This window comes from Apodemus sylvaticus, chromosome 1, assembly GCF_947179515.1.
Source record: "Apodemus sylvaticus chromosome 1, mApoSyl1.1, whole genome shotgun sequence".
Taxonomy (NCBI): Eukaryota; Metazoa; Chordata; class Mammalia; order Rodentia; family Muridae; genus Apodemus; species Apodemus sylvaticus.
Window position 1 is genome coordinate 203,525,567 of NC_067472.1, and position 15,527 is coordinate 203,541,093.

The window sequence follows — 15,527 nt, forward strand, 5'->3', positions numbered from 1 at the left end:
ATCGTTTTGATGTGTTCTTGGATTTGGTTGGTGAGAATTTTATTAAGTATTTTTGCATCAATATTCATAAGGGTAATTGGCCTGAATTCCTCTTCCTTTGTTGGATCTTTGTGTGGTTTTGGTATCAGCGTAATTGTGGCTTCATAGAACAAGTTGGGTAGAGTTCCTTCTATTTCTATTTTGTGGAATAGTTTGAAGAGTATTGGTGTTAGGTCTTCCATGAAGGTCTGATAGAATTCTGCACTGAAGCCATCTGGTCCCATGCTCTTTTGGTTGAGAGACTTTCTATGACCCTTTTTATTTCTTCGGGTGTTATGGGACTGTTTAGATGATCTATTTGATCCTGATTTAGTTTTGGTGTAGGATATCTGTCTAGGAAACTGTCCATTTCCTTCAGATTCTCCAGTTGTGTTGAGTATAGGCTTTTGTAGTAGGATCTAATGATTTTTTTTGAATTTCCTCAGTATCTATTGTTATATCTCCCTTTTCATTTCTAAGTTTGTTAATCTGGATACTGTCTTTGTGTCCTTTGTTTAGTCTGGCTAAGGGTTTATCTATCTTGTTGATTTTCTCAAAGAACCAGCTCCTGGTTTTGTTGATTCTTTGTATGGTTCTCTTTGTTTCCTATTGATTGATTTCTGCCTTGAGTTTGATGATTTCCTGCCTTCTACTCCTCCTGGGTGAAATAGCTTCTTTTTGTTCCAGGGCTTTCAGATGTGTCATTAAGCTGTTAGTGTATGCTCTCTCCATTTTCTTTTTGGAGGCACTCAGGGCTATGAGTTTTCCTCTTAGCACTGCTTTCATTGTGTCCCATAGATTTGGGTATGTTGTGTCTTCATTTTCATTAAGTTCTAAAAAGTCTTTAATTTCTTTCTTTCTTTATTCCTTGACCAAGGTATCATTGAGTAGAATATTATTCAATTTCCACGTGTATGTGGGTTTTCTGTTGTTTTTGTTGCTATTGAAGACCACTTTTACTCCATAGTGATCTGATAGGAGGCATGGGATTAGTTCGATCTTCTTATATCTTGTTATATTTGTCTTGTGACCAATTATATGGTCGATTTTGGAGAAGGTACCATGAGGTGCTGACAAAAAGGTATATTCTTTTGCTTTAGGACAGAATGTTATATATATATGTATGTATATATATATATGTATATATATATGTATATATATATATATATATATATATATATATATATATATATATATATATATATATAAATCTGTTAAATCTAATTGGTCCAAAGCTTCAATTAGTTACATTATGTCCCTGTTCAGTTTCTGTTTTCCTGATCAGTCCATTGAGGAAAGTGCAGTGTTGAAGTCACCCACAATTATTGTGTTAGGTGCAATGTGTGCTTTGAGCTTTAATAAAGTTTCTTTTATGAATGAAGGTGCCCTTGCATTTGGAGCATAGATGTTCAGGATTGAGAGTGCTTCTTGTTGTAGTTTTCCTTTGACCAGCAAGAAGTGTCCCTCAGAGTCTCTTTTGATGACTTTGGGTTGAAAGTCAATGTTATCTGATATTAGAATGGCTATTCCAGCTTGTTTCCTGAGACCATTTGCTTGTAAAATTGTCTTCCAGCCTTTTACCCTAAGGTAGTGTTTGTCTCTGACCCTGAGGTGTGTTTCCTGTATGCAGCAAAATGTAGGGTCCTGTTTATGTATCCAGTCGGTTAGTCTATGTCTTTTTATTGGGGCATTGAGTCCATTGATATTAAGAGATATTAAGGAATAGTGATTATTACTTCCTGTCATTTTTGATGTCATTTTTTAAATTTGATTGGTTAACTTCTTTTGGGTTTGATGAAAGAAGGCTACTATCTTCCTTTTTCCAGGGTGAAGATTCCTTCCTTGTATTACTGTTTTCCTCCTATTATCCTTTGTAGGGCTGGGTTTGTGGATAGATATTGGGTAAACTTGCTTTTGTCGTGGAATATCTTGCTTTCTCCATCTATGGTGAATGAGAGTTTTGCTGGGTATAGTAGTCTTGGCTGACATTTGTGTTCTCTTAGAGTCTGCATGAGATCTGCCCAGGATCTTCTAGCTTTCATGGTCTCTGGTGAGAAGTCTGGTGTGATTCTGATAGGTCTTCCTTTATATGTTACTTGGCCTTTCTCTCTTACTGCCTTTAATATTCTTTCTTTGTTTAGTGCATTTGGGGTTTTGATTATTATGTGACGGGAAGTATTTCTGCTCAGGTCCAGTCTGTTTGGAGTTCTGTAGGCTTCTTGTATATTCATAGGCATCTCTCTCTTTAAGTTAGGAAAGTTTTCTTCCATAATTTTGTTGAAGATACTTGCTGGTCCTTTCTGTTGTAAATCTTCACTCTCATCTATACCTATAATCCTTAGGTTTGGTCTTCTCATTGTATCCTGGATTTCCTGGATGTTCTGGGATACAAGCTTTTTGCATTTTGCGTTTTCTTTGACAGTTGAGTCAATGGTTTCTATGGTATCTTCGGCATCTGAGATTCTTTCTTCCATCTCTTGTATTCTGTTGTTTATATTTGCATCTATGGCCCCTGATTTCTTCTCAAGGTTTTCTATCTCCAAAGTTGCCTCCCTTTGTGATTTTTTAGTTGTTTCTACTTCTGTTTTTAGATCCAGGATGGTTTTGCTCAGTTCCATCATTTGTTTGTTTGTGTTTTCCTGTAATTCTTTAAGAGATTTTTGTGTTTCCTCTTTCATGACTTCTGCCTGTTGACTCAAGTTCTCCTGCATTTCTTTAAGATTTTTTTTGCCTTTCTTCTTTATTGGCTTCTATCTCTTTTTTAAGATGCTTCTCCACTATCCGAAGTACTTCAGGTGAAAATTCTTTGTTTAACTCTGTACCCCATTTTTAATAGGGTTGTTTGGTTCTTTGGGGTCTAACTTCTTGAGTTCTTTGTATATATTGGATATTAGCCCTCTATCTGATATAGGGTTGGTGAAGATCTTTTCCCAATTTGTTGGTTGCTGATTTGTCCTTTGATGGTGTTCTTTGCCTTACAGAAACTTTGTAATTTTATGAGGTCCCATTTGTCAATTCTTGATCTTATAGCATATGCTATTGCTGATCTGTTCAGAAACTTTCCCCCTGTACTGATATCCTCAAGGGTCTTCCCCAGTTTCTTTTCTATTAGCTTCAGAGTGTCTGGCTTTATGTGTAGGTCCTTGATCCATTTGGAGTTGAGCTTAGTACAAGGAGACAAGGATGGATCAATTTGCATGCTTCTGCATGCTGACCTCCAGTTGAACCAGCAGCATTTGTTGAAAAGGCTATCTTTTTTCCATTAGATGTTTTCCACCCCTTTGTCGAGTATCAAGCAGCCATAGGTGTATGGGTTCATTTCTGGATCTTTAATCCTGTTCCATTGATCCACCTGCGTGTCACTGTACCAATACCATGCAGTTTTTAACACTATTGCTCTGTAGTATTGCTTGAGGTCAGGGATACTTATTCCCCCAGAATTTCTTTTGTTATTGAGAATAGTTGTAGCTGTGCTGGGTTTTTTGTTATTCCAGAAGAATTTGAGAATTGCTCCTTCTAACCCTATGAAGAATTGAGTTGGGATTTTGATGGGTATTGCGTTGTTTGAACTATTAAAGGAAGTCTGCTGACTTCTAAATTATATAACCAGTGACTTGCTATAACCCAAAAGATCAATGACAAAGAGAACTTAGCAGCAGTGCGGAGGTAATGTGTGGTCAAATATGTGAACAATATCAACAAAATAGAAGTTATATTTGCTTGCACACATTAGAGATTATGTATCCCAGAAATATTCACTAAAAATAGTGACTGACAACAAAAGTTTCAATTGTTCACAAACATGGAAGACATCCTGAAACAGAAGTATGACTTGGTGAGTCACAGTGGATCATCCTTATGACTATCATCTTTTTATTCCATGTACATTTTTCATTTCCCCCTGAATCTAGGGAAACATTTTAAGCAATATTTCGAGTGTTTATTCTTACTTTGATTTTATTCATGGAGGTCCATACATAAGATGCAATTACTCTGTCTGCTTTCTTCATATTTACAAATCTAGTAAGCTTGTTTTAAAATAACTGCCTCTTTGTTCAATCTTTTAGATAATCTCCGAGAACTAAATGCTGCTCTTCTGGGACAACATTTTAGGATTTTATATAAAATTGCATGAAATTCTTCTATTAAGCTAATGCCACCTTACCATCTATCTGCTGATATAGCACCATATATCTCATGGCTTCCTAGCTATCACAATAAAGTCCTGGAAATTTTTATTGCCTAAAAGGTAATTAGGCATAAAATTTAAACCTGGCTTTGAGAAGCCTTTACAATGAGATAGGAATGTGGGATTATTCTGAGACTCTGGGCTATTTTGTTGTTGATGATGGTTTTGATTTTGCTTTTGTTTCATTTTGTAAAATAAGTAAAACTGTAAATGGTGTTCGTCTGGAGAGGAAAAATCATTGGTGGATTTTAAGTAAGAAAAATATAAATGAGTATTTGAGCTCAATGACTCAGTGTTTTGTCAGTTCTGATATAGAATATCCTTAGATTAAACCAATGATAAAAATGCTGTGAAATGATCAAAAATCCTGGGTACTGAGTTCAGCAATCAAGACTGAATTCTGATATAATTAGTGTAGAATGTGTGAAATTCTACTCATTTTCAATGTGCTTTCTTCAACCAAAGAAAGGCAATATAAAATTAGTGTGGTTAAATATACTGTTGGCCTCTTGATGCTGGTTATGATTGGTTTAGAGAAATTATAGAGTACCATTTTCTATTTGCCTTTCAAAAACTATACTAAAATATCAAAACTTTTACAGTACTGGTAATAAATGTTTATTTTGACTCTCAGTATTTGAATTTCTGAATCATTATTAATTGGTCAACTGCCCATTGACCTGAAAGGAATATATTTTAGGACAGCATAACTGAGAATAAATATTCCTCATATTATATAGGGTCAAATATGAGAAGGAAAAAATAGGATTCAAAAGACCCTGGCATGGGAGATCCATAAGTCTCCAGTTTCCTCCACATAGGCATTATTTCAAATACCTCCCAACATAATAAACCTGAGATTGCGCTCTTCCCATAGCTTCTGCATTGAACCATCAGAGACATGGGAATGTTTCTGCTCAGATGGGTTTGCCTGTCTCTAGCTTTTTAGTTAGCCCTTGGGAGCTGTGAGTAGGATGGAATCCCACTTAAATGACCAAATTCAAAGCTCATCTTGCCTCCTGTTTCTATAAGGACCCTAACAAGTATGCACAGCCGTGAATGTGTCAAAGACATCCAAAGTTAATCAAATGACCAATGTGTATAACATACTGGTCATCACAAGGTGAAAACTGGAAAACATCCTCTTATATCAAATTGGACTATGATGATCTCACTTGAATATCTGACCTTACAATGTTTAAATTTCTGACAAGAAGCCCACCCCTATGGTTTATTAAAGCTAATATTTTCTCACAATTTTGAACTTTTAGCCTCCAAGAGTTTTAAATAAAATGTGATTTGTAACCATGCAAAATGACAGAGACCCTCTGTATTTGCCCTGTTTTATCACAGATTTCCTGGTAACATTTATAATCGAAAACTCTCCAAAATTTTTCAGATTAGACATGGTTGCAGTGTGGTAAGAAACATCATTTTTTCATCCACATGGAGCAAATACTTCATGTTCCCAGAATACTCCATCTATCATCAGCAACATAAAGGAACTAGAACATGGACTCAGCAGCTGCCACAGTAGGAGGACATGGACCCCTGGCCATTGTGCACTGACGTCCAGTGGCTCCTCTTCTCTAGGAGAGTATTGTAGGTGTGTGTAGATATTCTACTGCCATAACGTAAAACTTAGAGTCATTTAGCACTTAAACTATGAATTATAAGAAACATCAATGAAGAATTTAATAGACCATGTAAAGGGAAACTTCACCTGTGGGTTATAAACTCCTGTTGTAAGAAATAGCCTCCAAATTTTGGTACCTCTTTCCAATGATCATGAATTTATATAAGAGGTAAATCCCAGAAATGAGATTCTGTAATTACTTAAGGATGTGTCACTTGCTTTGATATGTAGAGTATTGATATAGATGTGTATAATACAAAGAACAACCACTCAACACCAAATTAGGTTTTCCCTATGTAAAAGATCTGGCTGTTCTGAAATTTCCTGTGTAGTCCAGGCTGACCTTAAACTTACAAAGATCCATCCTCTTGGCTCAGCTTCTGAGATCTGGGTATAAAGGCATGTTCCACCATGCTTTTCTCTTATGATAGTCTTAAAATATAGCGTAATGTACCCATATGAGAGACATAGACACCATGATCTCCCATTTGAGCTCTTGGTTGGGGGGGGGGAAGGGGGTAGTAGCGAGGAAGCCAAGGACTGTAGAAGAAATATAGCCAGCCAAGTTGTGTTTTGAAGTGCAGATACTGCTGATAATTTGCAGTTGGCCATTGCTGTTCAGTCAGAAAGTAACACAGGTGAACTAACATGTTGGTACTATTTCATTGTTTGACTCTAATACCTATATGTATAGCTTTCAAGGCAAACACAGAAATTACTCTGTATACCAGAAGCATGGGCCATATACTACAAGTTATCCGATGTCTTATCAAGCAATGCCATTATTAGAAATTTTATAATACTGATCACTTATTTTCTGTGTATGTGTGGTGAAGCATAAGGCATGCAAGCTATGAAACAGGAGGGGCATGCAAGAACCAAGTGCGATCAATTACGGCAAATAATGATTTCCCTGTATTAGATTCAGAGAAACCAGAAGGCAATAGGGATATAACATTACAAACACCTTTTCAAACTACTCTTGCACCAATAAAAAACCAAGTATTTTATAAATTCCCACCCATTGTTTGTTTGGACAGAATGCTGCCTTCTCCTGTACTTATGACTTTCATTTTGGGTTTCTGCAACTGACCTATTTCACATAGTTTCTGGGTACCTTTCTTCTAAGTGAATTATTTTATCAAACTGATGAATGTACAGATAACCTATTCATGAGGGTAAGATCCTTTTAAAACAGATATAAATCCCACTGAAGTTTGAGTCTTCTGATTTAAAGAAAAAGGAAAAAAAGAGAAATGATACAATATTCCCATGATTTGAACTGATTTCAGAAAAGACCCAAACTCACCAGTTTTTAGAATGAAATGAATCTTTGGAAGTGCGCTATTGATTTTCCAACTGTCAATATCTTCAGCAGTGTTTTGACTCCATAATACTCTAGATTGTACTTTAATATAATTGCCTCCGAGATTACTAAATCTTATAATTTAAAACATTTATAGACACTTATTTGATATTACCAATTAATTAGATATACACATTGTTCTTTGATATATATTGATCTTTTTATGCTACTGAGCTATATAAAATTGGCACGTAATAAGGCTTAGTCTATTTTAAATATGCTACTAGATTTCCATTGGAAATATTCTTTCACTGTCCAGGATCTATTTTAGCACTATGCCTGTGCCAGGAATTTATTGTGCATGTTAACAAGTTATCATGTTAGACACATGAGAATTACTGCCCATTCCCTAGGTTTATTAGAGTATAAGTTACTGTCATCAATGACTATACTCATGTAGTCAATTATAATGAGAGAAAATGTGGAGTAAATCTGTGTTTGCTCATCACTTCTACAGAATGAAACCACTGGAGAATGATTGACATTTGCTTGGGTTCTTAAATGCGACAGCATCTTTAGATTGTAGACACTGGAAAATAACAAGTCACAGATGAAGGAAATAAAACTCTCAGTACTATAGTGCATAAAGAAAGCTTTCTTAAAATCACAAATATTACGATTCATAATAGAGGCATAACAGACAGGAAGTAAAAGAGAAACTTGTTCTGTGAAAGAGAACTATCCCAATAGTAACTTGGAATGGCATGCTTGGGAAAGATATTTGTAGAAGAAAAGAAAAAGTAAGAGAACACTGACCACCAAAATGCTTTGGTGAACAGAAGTGTGATTCAGTCTTGAAGATTAATTAATTCCAAGAAACATTGATGTTCCAAAGTTGGAAAACTCGATGGGGAATAAAATATATTTGGAAGCTAAAATAGAAAAAAAGTGAAATGTCTTCTTCATTCCTTTCAGTTGTAGCTATGCGTCCATTATTGCCATAGCTCTGGTTTACTTTAAAAGACACATTTGTACTTCAGGTGTTTGGATCTGAAATAACCGAAGTTTGTCCTTATCCCACACAGGATATGTTATCCATAATTGCGGGAAGAGGCCAAAGTTCATATCAAATATTCAGAGTCGTACCAGAAAAACCACACTGGTCCCTGAGAGATAAGATTTACACTGAACTGCATATTAACTGTAGTGAAGAATCTGTGCTCATAGTAGCTTCCGTTTTAAAGGTAAGAACAATTTTTGCATCACCAACATTCAGCATCACTCTAGAGATGTACATTTTAACCTTGAGATTGCCTGATGATGATAGTTTTCTTGAACTATGGACACATGACCTCTGAATAAGAGGCATGTTATGTAAAATTCTCATAAGCTCAAAGATTAATCACCAAGACACAGGTGAACACCTTCTCTTGGAAGTTAACTTCCTTATTTATTGGAAGGGCTTGTTTTGGCATTGCAAATGTTCCCAGAGATTTACACTCTGTGATCTGAAAGACCTCTATAACTGTACCATGTCAATTAATAGCAAAGTAAGAAAAATAGTGCTAAAAATGTGTTTTACAAAATCCATGCCTTAAATCATACTTAACAAAAAAAACCCTATTCCTCATAAATAAACATAGTACAAAATAGCTGGTCCAATACACACTTACAATAAGTTTTGAAAGAGTTGAGTGTTGCCCTCTGTCCAGTAGATAAACTTAATTCTTTTCCTTCTCTACCAAAAAAATAAAGCAGCACTTTTACATTAGTGAGATATTGCCATTTTAACCCCATGTCAAATAGTGAAGAATTAGCCTCCCTACTTCTAAATAGTCTACCAAGCTTAAGTTACCAGTGGGCAGCAGTAACTCTGGAGCGATTATCACTATTTTATTTTTATTTGGGCCATGATCTGAGTTTGCCTCTCAGTAGATTATAGAGCTATGGTCCCAAACATCAAAAGAAAAGATAATGCTCTGAGAATAGGCATGGTTGATAATATTAGGCAAAGTTACTGAATGATCCATCCTTGGCCCTGGAGCTTTCAAAGTGTGTCTGGCTCTAATTGCCAGAAACCTGGGACCATGTTATGGGGAGGAAAGTGAAGATCAGTAACTGGAGGTGGCCATGAGTTTTCACAGCAATTTAAAGGTACAGGAACACCTGGGAACCTTCCATTTGTCTGATTTGTAATCCTTGGTACAACATGAAAGTTAATTGTGGTATTTCATGAGCAAAGACACTTTTCTGTCCTCAAACATGCTGCTTACAATTAATTAAATAGCTGATTATTTCCACATCTTAAGGAATGGAAGTGAAATTGTAAGACCTTCTCACATGTAAAGCAGGGTGTTGAATAAGAAAGTTCACCACATTCCAAGTGTGCCTGTATACAGAGGTATACTTGTATATTACAACTTTACACTCTGTGATCAGAAAGACAAATTGACCCAATTATACAACAGGAAGGAGGTATTTTCTGTCCCTGCCATTGTTTAATTGTTGCTTATTTACAGAAAGAACACTTACAATTTTTGTATGTTTGTTTTGTTAGTTTTATATAGTTACTGTTTCTTTTTTCCTTTATTCAGCTGTTATTAGTATTATTACACATTTATTTATGTATGTATTTATTTATTTTACATCTTGAATGTTGACCTCTACCTCCTCACCTGTTACAGAGTCTTTTCCCTTCTCCCCTGAGTGGGTTAGGGATCCCATGTGTTATCCTTGCACCCCGACACATCAACTCTCTTCAGGGTTAGCACATTTGCTCCTACTGAGGCCAGTTGGTGAAGGGCTTCCACAGACAGCCAAAAGCTTTAGGAATAACCCCTGTATTTGACTTTGTTGGTCTTCCTGTAGACTCCCAATCTCCACCAGTGCCCTGAATCCCTTCCCTAACTGTTCCATAATAGTCAAAGTGCTCTATTCAGTGTTTGCCTGTGGGTCTGTTTGTCAATTTTAGTCAGCTGCTGGGTGAAGCCTCTCAGAGAGCAGTTATAAAAGGATCTTTTCAGGATGTCCCACAGAGAAGCTGGCCTCCTTTGAAACAGACAGACCTTGAGGCTCTGAATTGGAGAGCAGTTCTCTGATTGCAGGTAGTAGTGTGGACTGGAAACCAGGAAAAGCACTTAGAACAGACAGTAGGGTTATTTCACTGATAATGCAGCCAGAACTCTGCATCTTTGATTCTAGTTTTAGGTAAGAACACATGGGCTTCTGCCTGTAGTTTCCACCTTAGAGGCAAGTTTCCAGTTGGTGATAGGCTGAGAATATCTTAAGGAAGTAGGGTCTCAACCAGTTGTTCTTAGCCTTCCTAATCCTCGGAAATCATGCTGTGATCATCCATAACCATGACATCATTTTGATGTCATTTCATAACTGAAATTTTACTACTATTATGGAGTATTATGCATACTCTATGGAATATCGATATACAGGATATGTGACCCCCAAAAGTATTGTGGCACACAAGTTGAGAATCACTGGACTAAACTGCTATTTTTAAACAGAAATGTTTCTCAAATACTTTCTAAAATGTACATTGATCATTAATTTTCTTGTGATTTTCCTCATTAAAAAGGATTTCATTAGAAATAGTTAAGGTAGCGTTGCTTTCTTCTGATTCATATGAAAATTGGCTTAGTGTCCTTAATGACCAATCTCTGCTTGGAAAATTTTCTGCTATACACAGGTATTGATACAGTAAACACTTGGGGAACTGCACATAGTTAGAATCAATGTATTTTCAAGGTACATTGGTTTGTATTTACAGGATTATAAACTGGACTAATGTCCCATGCCAAGAGATATCCTTTGCTCAGACATGTATATTCACTTTATAAACCGGTGCATTTTTCAAGCAAGAGTGTTGTACGGTGTCTGTAATCCCACCACTTGAGGGTCTTCTACATTATAACTGTCATGGTTTGGAAGACAGAGCATGCTACACAGTTGTGTGCAGGTCAGACTAAAGTATTGGTTTGAATTCCTGTGTGAGACAAATTAAAAGAAGTGTGTATGTATAATACCTGTGGGTTATTGACATCCTAGTATTATCACCATGGTATTGAGAGTATTGCACATGTTAAATATATGTCATTGATTAGAACATGAAGCTATTTCTGAGTTCCCCTTTCTCAACTATAACTTCCTAGAGAAGTATGGGTAAGGCATCTCTTTGACTTCTGTGAATCATTTTCCTGTACAATATTCCATACAATGATTTCTTTGGTAACAGGAGCTTTGTGCTCCCATTTCTACCCAGGACTCCAGCATCTCTGCCTTCCCTATAGCAGGAGCTGTTAACCTGCATTGTGTTGGGTCACTAGTGTGCTTTCTGCTTCTTGTATTGCAGAGTGTTGCAAGAGAATTACATGGATTCATACTACAATAGATATTAAATATGTCCCCATGGTAGCTGGAAAGATGGTTCCCTTTTTAACAATACTGTTTCCATACACAGAACACACATGACCTGCAACAATCTTCATTCATTCTATTTCCAGGGAACCTGACACCTTCCTCTGGGTTCTGAAGGTAGCAGTTGTACATGTAGTACTGAGAAATTCATACATGATTTTCAAAGTTTCCTACAATTTTATAAGGAGAATTGATTTGAAGAAAATATTTAGGGCAATACTTAAGCTGTATATTCTTATTTCTTTTGAATTCTGAATATACTATGAGCTGGTCTACAAAACATTTATGCTGATCTTTCTTTGTATTCAGAGTTTTGTAAGCAACATTAATTGTAAGACAATCAACAGTAAAATTTTCCTTTTTTATGTATAGTATTCTACTGAAGATGCCATGTACAAATTACATCCTGCTAAAACAGCTTATCTCTGTGCTATTAAAATGAAAACCTCTATGAGGAATCACTTAGACACCCACACCTTATCTGTCCGCGTAGCCCCTCATGTGCTGTGGGATCCAACTTGCTGAACTCATGATTTGGGAGTGACCTCCCAAAATAGGTAAGGGGATATGATTATTCCCTTTGGGAACAAAGTCTTCATTGTGATCCAGGAATTGGGAATGCCTCAGAAAGGTCACTGAGTTAAAGGACAAACTAGGATTGCATTCTTCTGGAGTTGGAGTGTCTGTTATATAATTTGCGTTCTTTTAGCACTTGCTTTTACTTCTGCAAAATAGAATCATGTATGTTTGAATTATTTCAGGTACAGTATAATGTACCTCAGTCTTTTTTTCTGTAGCTCTTAATTTTACTATGAAGCTGTATGCATTGATATTTTTATTACTTTCATTATTTACTTTATATCCTGATTGCAGTACCCTCCTCTAAGTCCCATCCTCAAAACCCCTTCTTCTATCAGTTTAATTTTAATTTAAAACTTTACTTAATTTATATTTAATTTTTAATTTTGGGTGGAAGTTTCCAGGGGAAAGAGTAGATGTGGTCAGACTAGAAAAGGAGTGTTACTGGGTGGCATGTGAGAAATTCACAGAGAATCAATAAATACCATATGTTTTGAAAAGGAAAAAAGTTAGACAACCCAAAAAAGACAATAACAAAAGAAGAAAAGAAAGCTAGGATTCTCTTTAACAACTAGCTTCCAGAAATAAGGTCCACAGGAAGAAAGTCATACTAGTATTACTCAGAAAAGAGTAAGATAGGCCAAGAAATAGGTTCCTCAATTTAGAAAGTGTCTTAATTTATTACTGTTGCTATGATAAAACACTGATGAAAAGCAACTTACAGAGGACAGGTTAACACTTCACGATATACTCCTTGTTACAGTTAACTACTGAGGAATGTCAGGGCCCAAACTGAAGCAATGCAGGAATCTAGAGGAAAGAACTGAAGCAGAGGCTGTGTAGGAGTGCTGCCTCATGACCCGCACCTCATACCTTTCTTTATCTCAATATAGCTCAAGGGTGGCACCATCCTGCAGATCTTGTCCTTACAAACTCCATTGTTAATCAGGACAATATCCCATAGACTTCCCTAGACAATCGGCCAATCTGGTGTTGCAGTTTCTCAACTAAAATTCCTCTTCTCACCAACTTGTCTTAGTCATTTTTCTATTGCTTTAATAAAGCACCGAGATTAAAGCAGCTCATAGAATGAAATACTTATTTGGTAATTAGATATCCAGAGAGATTAATGTCCTTCAAAGTCATGACAGAGGAGCATAGCTACAGGAAGGTAGGACAACCAACAGGAAGCAGAGAGCTGGTGGCTCTCATCTTAGGCAGCAAACACGAAGCACAGAGAGTACACTGCAAATGGCACCTGCCTTCTGTGACCTTAAATTCTAATCAATGACAAACCTCCTATGAGGAAGCCAAGCCACTTCAACCACCCAAAAGTTATCACAACGATGGTGTCATATATTGTGATGCCTGCAGTTAAACGGCCATCCCATTCAAAGCATCAAAATAAAACTTTGCTTCTGTCCCCAAACCCCTGCAAAAAATCACCAATTCAAGAAACCTTGGAAGTCATTGCTGTGATTCACCAGTCATTATGGCAGCATATCAGTTCTGAAATGTTACATTGCTTTAGTAGTTTCCCCATTCTTTGCAATATATATGAAATTTTAACTAGGTTAAGTTAGTTGCAAAGAACTTAGAGTCTCCATTTCAGACATAGACTTCATTTCACAGTTTCATATCTACTTGTAGTTACTGCTACTTTCCTTATCATTTTGGATATCAATTTTTTATTGATTTCAATTTTTTAAAGTATGTGAAGTGACAAGACAATCTTTTTTTGGCCTTCTGGTGTTACAGATATCTAGCATAATGATTGACAACTGTGTAGCTATATTTGGATAGAATAACAATATCGTTGTGACCATAACCAAAAGAGGTCAGATGACATAAAGACATCAGTAAATACTGCTGGTAAGTCACCTGTTATGATAAAAAACATAAATGGCCACAGTGGGAAACCACAGGTGCTCATACTACAGAAGTAAAGATTTCATCCGATGCTCCTCAGGTGGAAGGTCCTACAAGTTAAGAGAACTTTTAATTAGTTATCACAGGGAACGAACAATAATATCATTCCTTGATTTCATAAATGTGTAAATATCAGAACAGCATTTTAGCATATCATGGTATTAAAGCATTGGAGAATATTTTAAACAACCCTTAAATTATGTAACTATATGTATATATACATAGGTAAGCATACAGACACACATATATACATACATACATACATGTATATATGGCAAGGGAATTTTCATGAAGTGCCACAACATATTACCTAAATAGCCCAATTGCTGAAACAAAGTCACAGTGACTGGTGGTCACCACATCAGTTCTAAATCAATTTTGTTTCTAGGGTGATGAAGAGAAAACAATATTAAATTGTATTTCATTTAGGTTCATCTTAAACTTTGCACTAGATAAATATAACTGTTATTTAATTGATTATACTTTACACTAATTTATACTTGTGGACATTATAGTTTGTAATCAATATTATGAAATTGAAAACATAAACTTTTTTGCTTTTGTCTGCGAACCAATAAAGTTTCATATGATTCAAAGGAAAAAAAGTTACATTATACGCGTTCATTTAAATAAGTCAAAAGTCTGTTATATAAAACAAAAGTAGTGAACATTTATATTTTTATTACTAAAGCTACTGAAAAACTCAACAAACATTTAAAAAATATCTGTTCATGTGTATATGTGCTGAACTAAAATAATTTTTCTAGAATTATTTCCCCTCTTTGACTTAACTATCTTTTATAAAATTAGTTGAAATCAGTAATACCATTTTTCCAATTTTTGCCTTTTGAATTCATAATTTCTAATAGTTTCTTAGGGGTAGTTTAAGAGAATCATATTAATTGGAAAGTGTTTAACAATTCTTTACTTTGGTAGGGCAGAGCAAGGAAGGAGTCTGTGTTATTGTAGAAGCCACTAAGCTAAGACATTCACTCTCCTGGATGTCACCCTCACTATATACCTTCTATGAAAAAAAATTATGAACTTAGAGTGAAAGAAAATATTTTGTCATCTCAGTACCACAACCTTGTAAATCTTGGTCTGTATCGATGAGACACTTAGAACTTGTAAAGGAACTATGGAATTGATGTATAAGCTTATAAATATTGAGGAATAAATGGACCTATAAACTAGATTTCAAACCTGCTGTATTATGTATTGGCGGGACATCAATAAACTTAACATTTTATATAAAAAGCAAACATACAGTTTTATTATATGCAGAACATGTTTCACCAGGCTTGATTCAATAATATTTTGTTCCTCTTTTTTTGATATTTTCTTTATTTACATTTCTAGTTTTTTCTGCTTTCCATGTCTCCTCTATAAAAATGGGGTACAGAGCTAAACAAAATATTCTCAACTGAAGAATAGTGAATTGC

General features: G+C 35.6%; 1 protein-coding gene across 4 annotated transcripts in view; it reads left to right on the forward strand.

Annotated features, from left to right (window-relative positions):
• The window catches only part of LOC127676075 (zinc finger protein basonuclin-2-like), a 577,904-nt gene that overhangs the window by 407,428 nt on the left and 154,949 nt on the right, over positions 1-15,527 (forward strand). The window contains exon 2 of one of the 4 annotated variants that reach the window (XM_052172051.1): positions 8,235-8,393. The exons of the other annotated variants lie outside the window; for them this stretch is intronic. Coding sequence (XP_052028011.1) covers positions 8,235-8,393 — 159 coding nt within the window. The remainder of the gene's footprint in view (positions 1-8,234; positions 8,394-15,527) is intronic. 4 annotated transcript variants of the gene reach the window in all.